General features: G+C 42.7%; 1 protein-coding gene across 1 annotated transcript in view; it reads left to right on the top strand.

Annotated features, from left to right (window-relative positions):
* EPRS1 (glutamyl-prolyl-tRNA synthetase 1) overlaps nucleotides 1-18,327 on the top strand; it is a 42,872-nt gene extending 24,545 nt beyond the window's left edge. The window contains exons 17-32 of the mRNA XM_079763362.1: nucleotides 1,190-1,307; nucleotides 2,452-2,811; nucleotides 4,303-4,536; nucleotides 5,553-5,818; nucleotides 7,021-7,072; nucleotides 7,727-7,936; nucleotides 8,321-8,393; nucleotides 9,933-10,012; nucleotides 10,217-10,318; nucleotides 10,966-11,121; nucleotides 11,610-11,807; nucleotides 12,960-13,133; nucleotides 13,896-14,056; nucleotides 15,217-15,295; nucleotides 17,812-17,876; nucleotides 17,977-18,327. Of these exons, the coding sequence (XP_079619488.1) occupies nucleotides 1,190-1,307; nucleotides 2,452-2,811; nucleotides 4,303-4,536; nucleotides 5,553-5,818; nucleotides 7,021-7,072; nucleotides 7,727-7,936; nucleotides 8,321-8,393; nucleotides 9,933-10,012; nucleotides 10,217-10,318; nucleotides 10,966-11,121; nucleotides 11,610-11,807; nucleotides 12,960-13,133; nucleotides 13,896-14,056; nucleotides 15,217-15,295; nucleotides 17,812-17,876; nucleotides 17,977-18,127 (2,479 nt within the window). The 3' untranslated portion in view covers nucleotides 18,128-18,327. The remainder of the gene's footprint in view (nucleotides 1-1,189; nucleotides 1,308-2,451; nucleotides 2,812-4,302; nucleotides 4,537-5,552; nucleotides 5,819-7,020; nucleotides 7,073-7,726; nucleotides 7,937-8,320; nucleotides 8,394-9,932; nucleotides 10,013-10,216; nucleotides 10,319-10,965; nucleotides 11,122-11,609; nucleotides 11,808-12,959; nucleotides 13,134-13,895; nucleotides 14,057-15,216; nucleotides 15,296-17,811; nucleotides 17,877-17,976) is intronic.
* The last annotated feature ends 1,560 nt before the right edge of the window (nucleotides 18,328-19,887 follow it).

The following is a 19,887-nucleotide window of genomic DNA, read 5'->3' as shown; positions in this document are numbered from 1 at the left end:
ATACTCATAGCACCATTATTCATAATAGCCAGAAGGTGCAAACAACCCAAATGTTCATCAGCTGATGAATGGATAAGCAGAAGGTGGTTTGTTTGTGCAAGAGAATATTATGTAGCCATAAAAAAGAATGAAATGCGTACTGACTTACGCTAAAACGTTCATGACCCTTGTAAGCTTATGCTAAGTAAAAGAAGCTGATCAAAACACACCACATATTTATATGAAGTGTCCTGAATAGACAAGTCCATAAAAACTATGCAAATTAGTGGTTGTCAGGGTCTAGAAGAATGGGGGACTGGGAGTGATTGACAAAAGGGTTCAGTTTCTCTTTGGGGAGTGATAGGCATGTTCTAAAATTAGATAGTGGTGATGGTTGCACACTTCATATCATTGAGTTGTGGATTTTCAAAGGGTAGATTTTCATTTTATTTTATTGACTTTAGAGGAAGGGAGAGAGAGAAACATTGATCGGTTGCCTCTAGCACGTGCCCCGACTGGGGATCGAACTCACAACCTGGGTATGTGCCCTGCCCAGGAATCGAACCCGCCACCTTTTGGTATATGGGACGATGTCCCAACCAACTGAGCTACCCTCCCAGGGCAAAGGATGAATTTTTTGTTATGTAGATTACATCTCAATAAAGCTGTTACTAATAAATATTGAAGAGATGCACAGATCCTATTGTTACCACATTTCTCTTTTTACTTTGGCATTTACTGCAAAATTGGAATAAATTCTTTGCTTGCAAATAGTCTCAGGGCAGTGGAGTTTGCTAATTACCATTTAGAGTTGAGAAATTCTCATAAAATAAACATTTTGCAGGAATGGTTCTGCTTCTAAGCAGATTAGGTCGATGAATTACCTTTTATGTCAAGAGCGAGACCGTTAGCATCCACTGATGTCCTTTCTGGTGCCATGTGCAGTAGACGCACTTTTATCCTGGGCTTAGCATGCTCGCATTTATGAACGTGTATAAACTGGAAGTTTATAATTAGCACGGTTGATTTTTATTAACGTAGTTATTTTTAAACTGCTCCGAAGAACCTTTGATTTGAATAAGAGAATGGACTATTTGTTTATATTTAAGAGCATGAACACAGTGCCATCAACTCAATCTAGGAATTCAGTTTTAACTGCTGTTGAGAGAATTCGGTTCAAATGCACTTTTCCGGCCCTTCCTGTTCTCAGCCCACATAGCTGCAGAGAAGCGCCCTGTGTCTTAATATACATCCCTGACGGGCACACCAAGGAAATGCCGACTTCTGGGTCCAAGGAGAAGACCAAGGTGGAAACAGTGAAAAATGAGGTAAATACTGTCTCTAGTAAGTAGTTAAGTGCAAACAACTACATACATATTATATCCCAATAACTTGGTAGTCATTTGAAAAAATAATACATGTAAGTTGAAAGAAAAGAAAAACATTTTATTTTAAAAATACTTTGTTCTTAAATGTTTAATATTTTTATTTCACATTTGTTACATGTTCTAACCTTTTGCTTATTTTATTTTTTAAATATGTTTATATTGATTTTAGAGAGAGAGGAAGGTCAGACGATGGAGAGAGAGAAACATCGATGGGCTGCCTCATGCACACCCCCTACTGGGGATCGAGCCTGCAACCCGGGCATGTGCCCTGACTGGGAATCGAACCAGTGACCTTACAGGTCGACACTCAACTACTGAGCCACACTGGCAGGGCTTTATTTCACTTTTAAAGTGATATACAAAATGAAAGAAATACTTTTATTCTTCCTTCAACCTTGGACTCAGATTGGACACTACCGTTTCCTGTTCCACAGTGATTTGTCCTGGCATTTGATTTTTACCACAGCAGCTGTGAAAAATCCAGCTTTGCCAAGATATGACGTCATTGAAAGAATGTAGCACGCTCTAATGTTACAGCTGAAACACCTTGAGCTTGTAGTACACACAGATGTGGGCATATTGTTCTGTTTGCCTCAGACACTTACAGTATCCGTGGCACCTTGTGAATTTTCTGTGGCATCTGGAGCACCTGATGCATAGTTTGGATGTGGCAGTTGGGTAGTGATTGAAGAGTTAGCATCAGTGAGGAAGACAGTTTGGAGGGTGGGTGGGATGTAGGACTAGAAGGTGTTATAAGTGGTTAGAGGATGAGAGTATGAAGGATAGAGTGTAGGACATGGATCCTGGGAGTAGAACTGTTAAGACTGTAACTTCTAGTTTTGTTTTGGTGACTAGGTAAGTAAGTGGTAAAATATCTGAGCTAGGTACGGCAGGAGCGTGCAAGTTTATTAGGAGATTGAAACTACAATGGGAATGTCATGACTTGAGCTTTTCATTTACACAGATTAAAAACTGGTCTCTGATTTTAAAGTTTTAACTTGAAACAAAATCAGTTTGATTTAATTTGGGGGGGAGACATTGACCATGAATTAATTACCATGCTTTTGGTTTTCTGCCTCCGTAGACAACTACTCCTGTGAAGGAAAGACCAGCGCCCCCTTTGACTAACGCTAGTGCTACCTCTGAGGACCCCGTGGCCCTTTACAACAGGGTGGCTGCCCAGGGGGATGTGGTTCGGGAATTGAAAGCCAAGAAAGCAGCAAAGGAAGATGTCGATGCAGCTGTGAAACAGCTGCTGGCTTTGAAGGCCGAATACAAGGAGAAGACGGGCCAGGAATATAAGCCCGGGAGTCCTCCTGCGGTGGCGGCGCCGGCCGTGTCCTCTCCATCCTCGGCCAGCCCCCCGGGAGGCAGATCTCTGTACGACGAGGTTGCGGCACAGGGGGAGGTGGTGCGAAAACTGAAAGCGGAGAAAGCCCCTAAGGTCAGTGTTCGGGGGCCCCCGGCAGCCTTGTGAGGAGGCCCGTGACCTCCAGTGCTAGTGCAGACGGGGCTCCCTGTGGGACGTGATGTTGGGAGACTGTCTGCTTGGACATTTCGTCATAACGGTCAACATTGACTGACACCTGCCGTGTGCCAAGCCCTGGAAACATTAACAGGCAGCAGCTCGCCATCACCTGGTGGCAGGGGGAGGCTGGGGGAGACGCATGCTGGCACAGTCCTGTGCCGTGTGACCGTGATGTCTAAATTGCTGAGAGATGCTTGTGCGCAGTGGCAGGGAAGGAGGAAACAGTTCATGGCGTCGAGCCCAGCGGTTCGCTATCTCTCTGTTGGGAGACATCCTCTAGTTTTAGAATTTCATTCTACTTTTACTCTTGTTACTGGATTGTCTTCGTCGTAATGAAGTCATTTGGCCATCTTAATTTTCTCCTTTATAACATTTCAAGATATAGTCTTGCCAAACAAAGGTGTGGTTTTTTGTTTCCCTGTGTGAAATGTGCGCCATCTGACTTTAAACTCAGTGAATACTTCCAGTGGAGAAGGGGAACTTATTTCAGATGGGCCTCTTTCTGTGGACAGGGTTGCAGGAAAGCCTCTTCACTTTCCCCCATTTCCTTTCTTTTAATGGATGGAAGTTTGTGTTTTTCTTGAGTCTGGTATGTCTGATGAACTATCTCCTTTTTCTTAGGATCAGGTAGGTTTTGCTGTGGAAATACCCTGGATTCTAAAGTAATGTGAATGAGAGACAGGTCGGGAGTATCAGACAGCCTCCCCGCTCTCTGTGTGCGATCCCCTTTCCCTGTGCTCGCTCCGTTGTGCTGCTGTGACAGGCGCCAGGTCTGTAGGCGGCAGAACACTGTCTCTTAAAGTAGCCGCACAAGGAAATGACTGCCGGCCCGGGAGGCCCGTTCTCGGAAGGCATACCCCTGCTTCCTGCCTCCTCGGCCCCACGTGAGTTTCCTGGCTTCCATTGGGGGCTCTCAGCTCTGGTAGAATTGGCAGTAAGACTTGGGTAGGGTGAGTCGCAGGTGCTCTTTCTCTACCGTGGCTTCCCGGTGGCATGTTGGTTTGTGGTTAGACAGTACTGCCATCAGGTAAGGCATCTGGCTCGAGGCCTTTGCCTGCGTGGCTGGCCTTCCCTGCTGGAGTCTCAAGGGTCTCATTTGGGTGTTTTGTTCTTTTTCATGATGATTATGTTGAAGTATCAGAGGGAGTGATGTACCTGTTCTTCAGTTGGGCCCAGATTGTGTTTTTTTGCAGTGTTGTATTTACCGTCTATTTAGAAATGAAGAAAATAAGGTTAATATTGGCCAAGCCATTGGGGTGGTCTGTGCTCCGGTTTTATAAATTCTGACTCCTCTCCTTACCCAGGGCTGGGTCGCTGGCAGTTTGCTTGGCTGTCCTGTCATTTATTTGTTTACATAAGGGAGAAGAAAAGTTACAGTGCTAAATATTTATCTCTTCTTGACCGCAGGCTAAAGTCAATGAAGCTGTCGAGTGCTTGCTTTCGCTGAAAGCTCAGTATAAAGAAAAGACCGGGCAGGAATACGTGCCTGGCCAGCCCCCGTTACCTCACGGCTCAGGGTCAAGTCCAGCCGGGAGCTCTGAGCCTTGTGGGCCTGAAACAGCGGAAGCCAAAGTGCTTTTTGATCAAGTAGCTTCTCAAGGGGAAGTTGTTCGCAAGCTTAAAGCTGAGAAAGCCTCTAAGGTGCGTGTGCTGTTCTGTGTTTGTTTTCCACGTTACCCGCTGCTTTCTTTCCCTGGAACACTTCTGCCCCATGGGATCTGGCTAACTTCCCCTGTTTCCGTTTCCAGCTCTTTGTCTTGTCTGCTAGAGACGCCTTCAGTGGCCCTTTCTCCCCCAAGGAGATCTGACTGGACAGTCTCCTAGGACACTGCCTTTCTCTGACATAATACTTACTGCCCGTTATTTTAATTGTTCTATTTCTGTTTCTCTCTGGTCTGTAAGAGCCTGGAGAATAGGGACCTAGACCCCAGCCGTGCCTGGCTCACGTAGGCCCTGACAAGTCCGTGCTCTCTGTTGGACTCATTCTTCTAAAGCTCGTCAGTCTAGAACAAGCATGTCAAACTCACATGCCTCTTAGTTGGCCCGTGTTAGCCTTTGAGTTTGACATGCTTGGTCTAGAACGACAAGTTTTATTTTGAACTATGGTGTGGTTTGTGCTAATTGTATTACCTTTATACAAATAGGACTTTTTGGTACAGATTCATTTGAGTGGAAGACAGACAAGGTTACAGGTTTTGAAATTTGACCAGTAATATAGCAACTTGACTGCTTTCATCTTGGTAATGTGCACCTGTGTAATTGGGTGGCTCTTACACTGCGGTGGGCCATGTGCTCTGCACGAGGGCCTTCTCAGAGGCGTGCTCCGTGACAGCTCTGTCCCGTACAGCAGTGTGGCCACTGTGACTGCGGAGCTGGATTGCTAATTGATTTACTTAAGTTCAATTTAGAGGTAACTCCCCAAGGGGGCTAATGACGACTATTTGGACAGTGCAGTTAGAGCACGATTTCTAAGTCGCTCTCTTGCTCAGTCCTGTCCCTCTTTCTCATATTCACTTACTTCTTTTCAGAAGTTAGCACCTACAACATTCTCCCCCTACCACACACCCCTCTGCCTTTAGTGGTGTCCTCAGATCTGCTTCTAAAGCTTTGGGCAGGGCTTTGAATTAAACAGATCCTGTTCTCTTGCCGAACTGAAGGACCAGGTGGACGCGGCTGTGCAAGAACTCCTGAAGCGCAAGGCGCAGTACAAGTCTCTGACCGGCGTCGAGTATAAGCCCATCTCTGCCACGGGGGCCGAGGACAAAGACAAGAAAAAGAAAGAAAAGGAAAATAAATCCGAAAAGCAGAATAAGCCTCAAAAGCAAAATGACGGCTCAAAGAAAGAGCCCTCTAAAAGCCAGGGCGGTGGTGGGCTGCCACCCAGCGGAGCCGGCGAAGGGCAGGGCCCCCGGAAGCAGACCAGGTAACCCCCTTGGGGACTCCCTTTGCCGGGAAGCAGTGTTTGGAATGCATTCGACTCTTACATTAAAAAAGGAGTTTTTTGTGGTTATTTGGACTGTCACACTAAGTCAGAGAATGCTAAAGGTGTGGTGTCAGCAGGTAGCTTTTGTTAATTTTCTGTTTATTTACTTAAATGGGCAACACATTCACTTGCTTGGTTCAAGAGTCTCAGAATAGAAAAAGTTCAGTGAAGTCTCCATGCTATGCTTGTTTTCCATCTTCCCAGTTCCTCCGACCACCGTAATGAATTACTAACCACTGTTAGTAGTTTTTTCTGTTCCCACTGAGGACCTAACTAAAAGCAAACATATACATGTTCCTTCCTCTCCCTTTTAACACATTTGGTGCCTAACTAGACATGTTTGCACCCTAAACAGGTCTTTTGAATGAAATTCTTTTGTGAGGACTCGATAGGATTTTAAAGTGGGTGTAGTTGTATATAAAACCAAGCTTGTTCAAAAACAAAATGGTGGGATAGGTGGTGTTCCAGTACTTTCCAATCTGTGCAAATTATGTGATTCTCACCTCTAAGCCCCATCCAGAACGTAGAGTGAACCTTGTGCTTGGTTCCTTGAGCGGCTTAGTAAGAGGAAGCACTGTTACTAACAGCTTGTGTTTTGGGAGACTGTGTTTTAGATTTGTTTAGCTGAAGTTCAAGTTCTGCCTCATGCTCACATCAAACACAGCCTCTTAAACAAGAGGACACAGCAGTTGCTTTTCTTGCCTATTGATGGGGTGATCAGATGCACAGAATAGTGGAAGAAAGACTAGAATTTCCATCTTTTACCTTATGACTACTTGTGAAGGGGCAGGTCTAAGATGGGCATTTTTTGAAATGTTTCAAATGGAGAATTCAAGTATAAATACACTAAGATTTTAAACCAAGAAAGCCTTGCTTACAAACTCTAAAACGGTGTACTTTTTTATAAAACAACTCATGGGTACATTTTTCTGTGTCCATCATAAGATGGTTCCTGAATAATTGTTTGTGTTTCAAGAAAAGGATTATTGTCTAGAATAGAATGAACATAGAAGAGATATCAATACAGAAATAACTTACACTAAAGAAAAATGAATTATTTTGACCTTTAGAGGTTTCTTTCTGTTCAATCTAGAAGCAATTGCTGAATGAAGGAATTTATATTTTACTGTTCACATCTGCAGGTTGGGTCTTGAGGCAAAAAAAGAAGAAAATCTTGCAGATTGGTATTCTCAGGTGAGTATGCATTCATTTGATTTTTATGTATTAAATTTCTCAAAGGCAACTTTATATTTCAGTTCTGAAGTCCAGACACAAAATAATAAAGTATAATGCCTTTAATAATACTTAATATAGAAATCTAGCCTGTCACAGTTTCGAAGCATCTTCACATAAGTGTGGCATCACGAAGTAGCCCTATGAGGTAGTCATTGTTTTTATTTTTGTAGGGTGAGGTGACAGTATAGTCCAGGGGTCCTCAAACTTTTTAAACAGGGGGCCAGTTCACAGTCCCTCAGACCGTTGGAGGGCCGGACTATAGTTTAAAAAAAAAACTATGAACAAATTCCTATGCACATTGCACATATCTTATTTTGAAGTAAAAAAAGGGCAAAAACACCCGCATGTGGCCCGCGGGCCGTAGTGTGAGGACGCCTGGTACAGTCCAAAGCCACAAAGATAGGAACCGCAGGAGCAGGATTAGAATTCGAGTCTTCTGACGAGTGTAGGGCCCGTGTTTCTGAGGAGGGAAAGGTCTGTTTACCTGCACATGAAGAGGATGTACCAGCGCTGGCAGCCTCCGGGGGGCAGCGTGGCTATCATGCTCCCGGCACCTGCACTGTAATTTTGGTTCCGTTTCGGCCTCACAGACTGCATTTTTCTTTTACAAAGGTCATCACCAAGTCAGAAATGATTGAATACTACGACGTGAGTGGCTGCTACATCCTCCGTCCCTGGGCCTTTTCCATTTGGGAGTCCATCAAGGACTTCTTCGACGCCGAGATCAAGAAACTGGGCGTGGAGAACTGCTACTTCCCCATGTTCGTGTCCCAGAGCGCCTTGGAGACGGAGAAGACGCACGTGGCCGACTTTGCCCCGGAGGTGGGTGCGCTGGATTGACTTTTGCCGTTTTTTCTATATAAACTCAAAAGTGTATTTTCAGTTCACCCATGAATAGTAATTTAAAAGGCAAGTTATAATAGCCGATTTAGAGAAAATTTTTTTAATTGAAAGCCATTTTTAAGCCATTATGTTTCTGCCTTTAGGGCAAGTTCTGTCTGATTCTGTTTGTTACATTAAGTAATTAACTGGCTTCTACTTTGCTCTCGATGTTTGTAAGGACAGTATCTATCTACCTTCTCATAGTGAATAGCAGCATTTACCTTACCGTCACTGAGAGAGCAAAAGCTGAACTACCGAAATGCCAGCATTTGTTCTCCTCTGAGTGCTCTTGTGGAATGTGTGAACAGTGATTTCTCTTACTAGGTTGCTTGGGTTACAAGATCTGGCAAAACAGAGTTGGCAGAACCCATTGCCGTTCGTCCTACCAGTGAAACAGGTGAGGAGCGGCCTGGGCGCAGGAGGAAGCGCGTTGAAGCGTTAGAGACAGTGTGTAGAGTGGGTCTCCCTTCGTTCTGTGACATTTACAATCCCTGTTGCCAATACGTAAAGTTTCACGAATGTGTATGCCAAGATGAGTGAATGCAAACTGACATAGAATGTTATTCTGTACAGCACTCATTACAGAGCTCTTCAGCAATAGGAGAAAGGTTTTTTGTTTGTTTTTTAAACACACCACAGGCCCTAGCTGGTTTGGCTCAGTGGATAGAGCATTGGCCTGCAGACTGAAGGTCCCGGGTTCGATTCTGGTCAAGGGCGCATGCCTAGGTTGTGGGCTCAATTGCCCAGTAAGGGCCGTGCAGAAGGCAGCCAATCAATGATTCTCTGTCATCATGTTTCTCTCTCCCTCTCCCTTTCTCTCTGAAATCAATAAAAATATATTTTAAAACAAAAAACACACCACAGTTTTATTATTTTGTTTTTATGCTATAATTTTTCAGAACTTTCCAAGGAATTGTATTCTTAGGATAATTTTTATTCTTTAAATTAGTTATAAAATTGCCAACACGAATGTTTAATGTCATATTTATAAATTTTATTACTTACTTTAGTATTACATTCACATTCATGTAGGGTTTCTATAGGTTACTAATTGTTGTATTTCTATCTTGTATTACTCTTACGAGTAGTGAGGAAGGATGAGGCAGCTGCTGTTATCTCCAAGTGGCAGGTAAACAGGTCTGAAAGGTTAAGTGACTTTCCTAGAAGTACACATAGCCGTGGAGTTTGAGCCTTTGGGCTTGTCAGTGTCTTGAATGAGATTATCCATCTGTAGTTCAGGGTTATTGGCTCTTGGATACTTCTGGTGAAGCTCTTATGTCATATTGTAATGATGCATTATTGAAATTAAGACACCAGCTGTTTTTCACATACTAGATTGGCCAGGTTTTTGTGTGTGTGTGTGTGTGTGTGTGTGTTACTAACTATAGGCAGTCCTGAGTAGGCCATGATAAGACAGGCGCCTCACTCAGATTAGTAGTTCAGGCGAGAGCTTTCACACGCCAGCTAGATGCATCAAACATGCAGATTCACCCTAAATTCTGGTTCTCCCCGTAACTGCTGACTTAGCAAGCTCTTTAACGTCTTCAACCTCAGTTTCCACGTCTTTAGTATTGAGGTTGTGATAGCAACTTTCTGGGTTGAACGTGAAAATTGAACAGGATAATGATTGCAAAGACTTTAACATAGCACGTGGTATATACTATACATCTTCACTTAAGTGTTTTTAAAAACAAAACGGCAGAAAAGCAAATTAAATGTTAAATGTAAATCTCATTGCTAAAACACAAAATATGGTCAGGTTTAGATAATGTTCTTGATGAACCTGCTTTATGAAATACATAATAATACCATTCACTGACCATTACAGACGTTGGAAACACATTTACACAAACACGATGTTCTCATTCTGTTAATTATGTTGCAGGTTAGCTAAAACCCTCAGTGACTAAGCTACCTGTTTCCCTGTGTCTTTCAGTCATGTATCCTGCGTATGCGAAGTGGGTGCAGTCACACCGAGACCTGCCCATCAGGCTCAACCAGTGGTGCAACGTGGTGGTAGGTGCACACCCTCCTCTCCGCTCCCATTGTCCTGCCTACTCATTGGTCTTTCCTTACATGTCTGTTCAAAGGATTGGGAGTATGGAAGCTTTTTGAAGTCCTTTGGATCACATTGTGACTTCTGATTGCTTACACATAAAATTGCTAATGAAAACGGCAAAGCTCTCTCTAACGACCACATTGTCTTCCTGCCTGTTGCAGCGCTGGGAGTTCAAGCATCCGCAGCCGTTCCTGCGGACTCGCGAGTTCCTTTGGCAGGAAGGGCACAGCGCCTTTGCCACGTTTGAGGAAGCGGCAGTGGAGGTATGAAGAGGGGTCGTCCTGTTCAGTTCTGTGTGTGTCCTTTGTCCACTCTGTGCTGCTTTTTCCAGCTGTGAGTAATGCAGGATGTCTATGATAGGTGACCATTCAGTATATCACTCTAAGCTGAAACTGATCTGATCCAAATAGCATTAAAAGAATTTCTTGGTGTGAATTAGTTATAATTGTATCACCTTAATGTTAAGAGAAAAAACTAGTGAATGCAAATGTGTATGGACTTCAAGAAATTACTTATTGAAATTTTTTTAGAAAATGCTATTATAACTTTTCAGATGCAAGTCTTTTTGGACTTCAGGGTGTAGCAGAAATTACAATCCTGTGGGTGAAATGAATTATTCTTCAGGAGACTTTCACCCTGGTTACTGTGCATCTTTCAAAAGCATTCATTTTCTCTTGCACTCTCAATTTATGTAGGTTTTTAAAAGTAAGTAACTTCTTTTCACACACTGCTTTGTTGGAATGTCTTCCTTAATAAATTCCCACTGGCTGCTTTAACCTTTCCACAAAAAAGGTTTTTATAGTTTGAAGTGCTTTTCCCACCACAGTTAGTTTTAAATAGTACAGGTTTATATGTCTGTAATAAGTATACCAGAAATTTGAACACTTATGCATTTAAAATGTTGTTACAGGTCTTGCAGATACTTGACTTATATGCTCAGGTATATGAAGAACTCCTGGCAATTCCTGTTGTAAAAGGAAGAAAAACTGAAAAGGAGAAGTTTGCAGGAGGAGACTATACCACCACCGTGGAGGCGTTTATATCCGCCAGCGGGAGAGCCATCCAGGTACCGGCTGCCGCCCCGGGTTCGTGGGGGAGTCGAGTCAGCACAGCCTGTGGGCAGAGCCAGCACAATCTGTGGGCAGACCAGCGCCTTTCTCTGTCCTCAGGGCAGTAGGCTCTTTTAAAAACTCAGTGCTTCATGAGCTTCTAGCCCACATGCTCATCTCAGGCATGTCTGCCCCATTTCTCTAAGTCTCCAAGGTCAGTTATTAAGTCCAGGCCTGTGTTCTGAATTGCCAAGGCGTAGAATCCCACTTAACCTTCGTAACTAACGCTCTTCCTCCGAAAGGGTTTGCCCAGAGCAGCACACTTCTCCAGCACTTCTTGATTAAACCTACTCTCTCTGGTGTATCAGCTACACTTTAAAAATGTGTTCTATATAAATAAACCAAGGAAGACAACATAGGTCATTTTAAGGCATGTGATTTTATAATCATTTTCGCAGGCGTAATAGGTTATTACAATTAAAGCTCCTATTTCTCTTTATTTCAGGGAGCAACATCACATCATCTCGGGCAGAATTTTTCCAAAATGTTTGAAATCGTTTTTGAAGACCCAAAGACGCCAGGAGAGAAGCAGTTTGCCTATCAGAACTCCTGGGGCCTGACCACGCGGACCATCGGGGTCATGACCATGGTCCACGGGGACAACATGGGCTTGGTGTTACCTCCCCGCGTGGCCTGCGTCCAGGTAAGATGGTATTTCTGTTAGCACTTAAAATACAGGTCAGATCTACTAACAGACTCGAAAGGGCAGTTTTCGGAATATCATCTGGGTAGATTTTGCCAATGGAGAAACAGCATAGAATTCAGTCTAGACTTCAGTTGTGTAACTACGGATATCATTTGTGTTCTTGTTTTTTACTCTTAATTTTTAGCTTCTTTATATAAAACTTCTTTAGAAATCATTTTTTTTGAAATGATATATTTAGCACAGACAAGCCATGTGCAGCTAATTGATGGACATTCTATATAGATTAGAAATCGCACCAGCGATTTATTGTTTGTGTATGCCTTTGTTTTGTTTTTTTATTACTAGCGGCCCAGTGCATGAAATTTGCCAGCCGTGAGCCCGACTTCTGGCTAAGCGGTGCTCCCCTGTGGGAGCGCACTGACCACAAGGGGACAGCTCCTGTGTTGAGCGTCTGCCCCCTGGTGGCCAGTGCGCATCATAGTGGCCATTTGTTCTGCTGTCAGGCAGAAACCAGCTCTGCGACATCCTCCGAGGGGTCCCGGATTGTGAGAGGGCGCAGGCCAGGCCGAGGGACCCCACCTGTGCACAATCGGGGCTAGGAAGGATGCAGGAGGTTGGCCAGCCGGGGAGGGACCACAGGAGGGCTCCAGGGCGTGTCCGGCTTATCTCGCTCAGTCCCGATCGGCTGGACCCCAACAGCAAGCTAATCTACCAGTCCTAGCATCTGCCCCGTGATGGTCAGTGCACATCATAGCGACTGGTCGACTATCTGCCCCCTGGTGGTTATTGCATGTCATAGCAAGCGGTTGAGCGGCCTTAGCATATCATTAGCATATTACACTTTGATTGGTTGAATGGCTGGCTGGACGACCGGTCACTTAGCATATTAGGCTTTTATTATATAGGATTGTCAATAAAACCATGAAATTAGTCTACATAGGGTAGGCAAAAGTAGGTTTACAGTTGTAATACAAATAATGCTATAATAAATGGTAATCAAGAATAAACTGTTTCGTGAACTCACAACTGTAAGTCTCCCTTTGTCCCCCTTGCCCCCCACCTCCACCTGTGTTGATTTGTGTTGTGATTTGGAGGCACGTCTGTATGCTGTTTCTTTGTGTGAACATACGCTGTTGTGCTGGGTTCCAGGTGGTGGTCATTCCTTGTGGCATCACAAACGCACTGTCTGAGGAAGACAGAGATGCTCTGATTTCAAAATGCAATGATTATCGAAGGCGGCTACTCAATGTTAACATTCGCGCCCGAGCTGATTTGCGAGATAACTATTCCCCAGGCTGGAAATTCAACCACTGGGAGCTCAAGGTAAATTCTTCCATTGGATTTAGATTTTCTTTACGTGTGTTTATAAAATGTAAGTCTTTCTCATGACTTCCTCTGTTTTGATCGTTATGAGTTCTTCACTGAAACTGCGTTTCAGCACAATTGCAAATTTGAACTCGTTTTTGAGGAAGCTTATTTTTATTTTGTTTTAATAAACCTCAGGCAGTACAGTTTTCTCTTAGGTTTATGCCTTATTGGAATGGGTTTTTGTAATGGTTCAGGAATATTGCCTGCTTTTTCTTACTGTTTGTACATGCCTTTGTTTCTTTATTATTTATGTCAATAAAGCCATGAAATTAGTCCATATAGGGTGGGCAAAAGTAGGTTTACAGTTGTAATACAAATAAACAATGCTATAATTAACCAGTTAACTGCCACACATCCAAAACAGGACAATATTGGAATTAATTCCATATGCGCTGGAATATTTACGAGTTTAAGTTACCATAATTTTCTATACACACCCAGAGATGTCACTAACAAGTCTGATTTTAAAATTGGGCGACCAGAGTTGATAGGCGAGGTTTGCGGCTATAGACGTGCGTGGCGTGTGGGGAAGGTCCGCTGCTTGTGTCTTTAGACACTTATGGCGTACAAAGGGTTAACAAATAATAATAATACAAGAATAAACTGTGTTTTGTGAGCTCACACCTGTAAGCCTACCTGTGGTTCCCCCCCCCCGCCCCTCCCGTGTCCAGTTGGAGATGTGTATGTGTCACCTTAGCCGCCTCTTTTGTTTCCTAGGGAGTTCCCATTAGGCTGGAAGTCGGGCCACGTGATATGAAGAGCTGTCAGTTTGTGGCCGTCCGACGAGATACTGGAGAGAAGCTCACAGTTGCTGAAAATGAGGCCGAGACTAAACTTCAGGCTCTGTTGGAGGACATCCACGCCAATCTCTTCAGAAAGTCAGTTCCTCAGAATGAGTCGCTCACATCTCTCATCTTCCAACCCTAGGAGATCTGTCCCAGGAATTCTTTGCCCCAACTGGAAGTCCTCTTTCCCGTGGTTCCAAATGCGCCTTTCTTTTTGTGTTTTGACTTGTATTATGAGCGTTTTTCTAAGTGCTTCCTGCTCCGTACCACGTTTGCAGCAGTGGACTGGCTGGCCCAGGGGCTAATTTGGGTTCGTTTTAGATCCAGGCTTTTATGACATATGAATCTGAGGAAGTGAGGCATTGATTCTCACCTGCTGGCTACCTATGAGCAGCCCCTGGGAGGCTTTAGAAACTACCAGTGCCTGGGCCCCTACCATGCGATGTTAGCATAATTGGTGTAGAGCTGGGCTGGTGCCTACAGTAGTGAAAGCTCCCGAGTGATTGATGTGTGGCCAAGGCTCAGAACCGCCTATGGGGATTGGGGGTGGGGGACTCAGGGCTGCCTGACCTATGGGAAGGGGTCTTAGAATCGCAGGTCTCATGTAGAGGCACTAGAAGATGGGTCCTTGTGTGGCGCCTTCCTTCCTTTCCTCGTGTCATGCATGACTTCAAATGCAGAAGAGAATAACATTTATTTCCATTTCTAAAAGAATTACCTAGTGGATGAAAATAGCTTGAATAATGGATATTTACGAGTTTTTCCTTTTCAAAACATTTTCACGCCTTCGTGTTTGATTCTCAGAATCCTGTGTGGGTAATTAGACTTACTTGAGTATTTTTCCAGGTTTGTAAAAACTTAGCAAAGTAAGACCAGAGAGGTTTAAAAAATAACACCCTCCTTCCCCCCCAAAATTTTTTTTTTAAGACAAAAAAAAAAATACACAACTCAGCCTCTCAGGTAGTTAGTGTTATAGCAGGACTAGAATGTTGATCAGTAGAGATTTAACAACAATAACAGAAGTAAAAATTACCTGTTGTGTGCTTGGCAAATTCCTCATCCATTTCATGTTCACAATCATACAATGATGAGTTCACTGAGGTTTACTGAATGTCATTGCTAGTGACAAAGTCGAGGTTCAAATTGAGTTCTCACTTCCAGGTTATTGTTAGTTCATTTAACTATGCGTGTTTAAAAATAACATCATATTATTAGGAGAAATGATGTGTTCTTTTCTCATTATTTTTTGGTAGGGCTTCTGAAGACCTTAAGACTCATATGGTGGTGGCAAATTCAATGGAGGACTTCCAGAAGCTGCTGGATTCTGGGAAGGTAAGAGACTTCTGAAAACAATTGAATATAAAAATATTTCAGTAAATGGTGTTTTAAGACCCACTGAACTTAAGCATGGTATTAATCCCCTTTTCAAGGCCAGTCACACAGGATTACATAGTATTCAGCATTTTTTAAAATATATTTTTATTGATTTCAGAGAGGAAGAGAAAGGGAGCGAGAGGTAGAAACATCAATGATGACAGAGAATCATTGATCGGCTGCTTCCTGCATGCCCCCCACTGGGGATTGAGCCCACAACCAGGGCATGTGCCCTTGACTGGAATTGAACCTGGGATTCTTCAGTCCACAGGCCCAACGCTCTTACCTATTGAGCCAAACCAGCCAGGGCCATTATATACTCTTTCAACTGGTTTTCTTAAAACTTGACAGTATATCATTTTTGGATAACACTGTGAACCGATTATGTGAAAGCTTTTTCTCATGCTTGATAGGCATAGTTTTAATCGGTTATGATTAAAACCTCAATATGTCTCAGTGCGTGAGCTGGGTGCATGTCAATCTCGCTGGCTCAGCTGACTAACTTATAAAATGGGTGCAGAATAGTTCATCTCAAAATGCCCTTCAGATCCATTATTCTTCTGTGTCCAGCGTTCTCTTATGCTTGGAATATTGCTTTTCATCCTCCCCGCTCTGGTTTCTGTAACTTGTCACGTGACTCAAGCTCCATCCTTCTGAGAGAAGGCTAGAGAATATGTAGCCACTGATGCCGTGTACGTTTCTCCTTTCACTACAATTGGTGATTATCTTATTTTTGCTCCATTATTTACTGAATTTTAGAATTTCCTGTATTATAGAAATATGGAGTCACTGTGCCAATACAGTCTGTGAAGACATTGCATAAGAGTTAATAAATCGATAGAGTCAACACTAGTTAGTCCATTGCTCTCAAAGAAATGAGTCTCAGCAGATATTAGTGGAACCATAGATTTCCGTATCTGTCCTAAAGCAGAATACATATTTTAGTTGTATGTCCAAAGAGCAAAGCGGCCAAAGCACATTTTGTTTCTTGAATTCAGTAGCCAATTCCGTCCGCATCTCATATTGCTTAAATATGTTGACTGGCCTTCCAGCAACCTTTGAAGTTACTGTAAATAAAATGGTATTTACTAAGAAGGGAGAAGGTGGAAGGGATCTTTGGAACGTGAATGTAGGTGAAAGTTTGATTTTCTACTTTCCCTGTTGGTTTTTATAAATGGGAAAAAAAAATGTGTAGGACTTGATTTCAGGAACTTTTCCAAGGGGATGGTCTTAGTTAAATGAAAAATACATGTTATGTATATGTGTAATACATGTTTACTGTTGACTACATTACTAATCTATTGATCATCGTAATTTTAGAGTCTCGTTATTTTTTGTCATTAACATTTTCTGCTACAAAATGCAAGATACTGTGTGTTGCAAAAGATTGTATCTTTTAAAAACATAGATATAGAAATTATAAAAAATAAAAATTAAGAATCTTTCCACAGCTGAATAAATAGCATAAAAATGTATACTGTACTTTCATATTAATGACTTATATGCATAAATAGAAATTTTAGGTCTTATTATCTATACTTTGAAGCTAGAAAGAATTAAAACATGGTGTTTTACAAAATTATCACTTATGAGTCCAAATACATTTAATAACTTCAGTTGAATTTTTTACATGCTACATCATTTTAAATTTTAAAAAATTATTTTAGGAATACCTTCTCAAGGCTTAGTAATGTTTTCTCATGAGAAGAAGAAAATAAGACTATTTACTGTAAAATTTATTAGTTATTAAAAAATATAGCTATGTTGTGAGTTAAAGTAAAAATATCTAAGAAATCAAATTTAGTATCCAAAGGCATTTTTTGTAATTCTCTTAATATTCTTATCATTGCCCATTTTGTTTTTTGTAATGAATTTTAAACAATACTTTGTGGAAAACAAATACATTTTTTTCATGCTCTGTGATTGCACAACTGCTAATGATTCCCAAGTTTCAGGGCTGTCACTTGCTGTGATTTCAGCTCTTACACCCAGATTGGTCTTTGCTTCAGTTTGCATTGCACAATTTCTCTATTCGATTTTTTCAGAGTATTTATTACTACCAGCCCTTCCACCTTCCCTTTACCCACTCATTCCCTCCCTCCAGGATTTGCCTTGAAATTATCACCTCTTTATCATCTCAAGGCAGATGATCAAAATGACATTTTACCAAGTTGGGGACTTGGGCTAATACACACTTTGCTGAATGAACATGAGAGAAGTAGGTAACTAACTTCCTTACCCTGCAGTAACGTTCATCTGATGAATTATTCAGCTTTTTATAATTTCTTCGTCTCCATTTCACTTTGTTCTTAGAAAAGCCTTTGGGAACATGTTTTAACCAAGTGCCAAGTGCAAGGAAGAGTTTGCAGGAGGGACTCAACTTGAGCATGGGATGGGTGGCTGCAAATAATGGGTGTCCTGTTTACAGCCTGGAAGGAGTGATACACACTATATATTGTTCCTTTTCCTATTAGATTGTCCAGATCCCCTTCTGTGGGGAAATTGACTGTGAAGACTGGATCAAGAAGACCACGGCCAGGTAAGTGCAATGAACAGATAAGACGTGTGAGGTGAGGCTGTGAAAAAGAAGAGACATGCACAGCTTAAATGAATGGCATTCTCGTTTGTTTTCATTTCAGGGATCAGGATCTGGAACCTGGCGCTCCATCCATGGGAGCCAAAAGCCTCTGCATCCCCTTCAAACCGCTCTGTGAGCTGCAGCCTGGAGCCAGATGCGTCTGCGGCAGGAACCCTGCCAAGTACTACACCTTGTTTGGGCGGAGTTACTGAGGACAAAGCCACGGCCTGTCTCCAGCCCTCTGCACTTTTTAAAAAATTGATACTAATTTCTTCCCAGAGTTTTATGATTTTTTAAAATAAAACTTCAAAAAGGAGGTCACGAGATAAACACCTATTCTTATGTCTCAAGTAACAGTGGGAAAAAAGACTTTTCTGTAAACCACCCCAGTAATAAACATCATGAATTCATTCGTTCTATGTATTCGTTCGTTTCTGAAGTGTTGGAGTTACGTACTACAAGGCAATTCCTACAAAGAGATGAAAATAACCTCTATTCGTAGGAATTTCCTGAAGCTTCCGATGAGGAGAACTAAATGCAGAAAAGTTTGAAGTTGGCTGCTTCAGAGGAATTCATTATTTAAAGGAACTCCACAGTAAGTGAGTATGTGAAGGGCAGAATCTTTTACCCTAAATCTACATGTGATGGGAGAGAGACTTTTCCCTTTAAATAGAGATTCAGCTAAAATATCCGAACTTTCCAAACATCTGAGAAGTGGCGGTGCTTTTCCAGGGGATGCAGAAGCCTGTGGCCAAACACTGGCCTTCAGGAAAGGGCCACTGTTTTGCTCGCAGATGACAGCCATTAACTAAGATACATGGCTGACACTCACAGGCGTGAGTGTGTGCCTAGTGTTCATTGCAGTAAAAAGAAAACCAATAGGCCAGGTATCTTTGCTGGAATTGGACAGCAGCATGTTGTAGGGGGAGACAAGTCATTAACAAAGACGTCACAAAACCTGTTGAATTGGTAGAGGAGTGAAGCGGGCAGGCTTCCCTAGTATGGGTGGGCCTCGTACAATCAGTTGAAGAACTGAGCAGACCCTCCGGATCCCTCCTCCTGCTGACGGCCTTCAGTAGGGGAGAGACTGAGTCTTGACATCAGCAGCAGAAAACATTCCATAAGACAGCGAAGAGAAGGCATTTGACTGGAGAGTCTGGAGTGTCTCTCCCTCTCCCTGCCTCTGAAATCAATAAAAATGTATTTAAAAAAGAAAATAAGAAACACCTGCTGAGGGAGGGAGCTTACCTCCTTCAGGTGTTCACTCGAGCATCTCAGTAAATTCTTCCCTGACCACTTCATTACCATCTGAAATTCAATACATATTATGACTTGTTTTGTTAAATATCTGTCTCCCCACTAGACTGTAAGCTTCATAAAGGCACTGGTTTTTGTCTTATTCATTGCTGTCTTCCCCGGAGCCTACAACTGTGTGTGACATGTAGGTACTCAGTAAATATTTGTTGCATGAATGGATGAATGAGATAGTCTGGGTGCGATTTGATACACAGCCTGGTTGTATTAGAAGTCTGGAGATGAATTGGAGGTGATATATGAGATGCTAAGGAAATTATTAGGGCTACATCTAAGTTGTGAGGATTTGTGCATAATTGACTAGTAGAGTTTTCCAGGTAAACAGAACCAAGAGGATGGGCGTATAAATAGAGCTTATACAGAATTGCGGTTACGGAGGCTGAGGAGTCCTGAGATCTACAGGGTGAGTCAGCAAACAGGAAACTCGGGAGAGTCTATGGGATAGTTTCAGTCTGAGGGCCACTGGCTTGAGACCCAGGAAGGGCTAATGTTTCAGTTCAAGCCCTAGGTCTCAGCTTGAAGGCAGTCAGCAGGAGGAATAGGGAGGGTCTGCTCTTCAGGCCTTCAACTGATTAGATGAGGCCCACCCACACAGGTGGGCAATCTGCTTTATTCAGTCTTTGGATTCAAATGCTAATCTCATCCAAACACCCTAACA

This window comes from Cnephaeus nilssonii (genome assembly GCF_951640355.1).
Source record: "Cnephaeus nilssonii genome assembly, chromosome: 23".
Taxonomy (NCBI): Eukaryota; Metazoa; Chordata; class Mammalia; order Chiroptera; family Vespertilionidae; genus Cnephaeus; species Cnephaeus nilssonii.
Note: the sequence above shows the minus strand (reverse complement) of the source record. Positions and strands in the feature narration are given on the sequence as shown.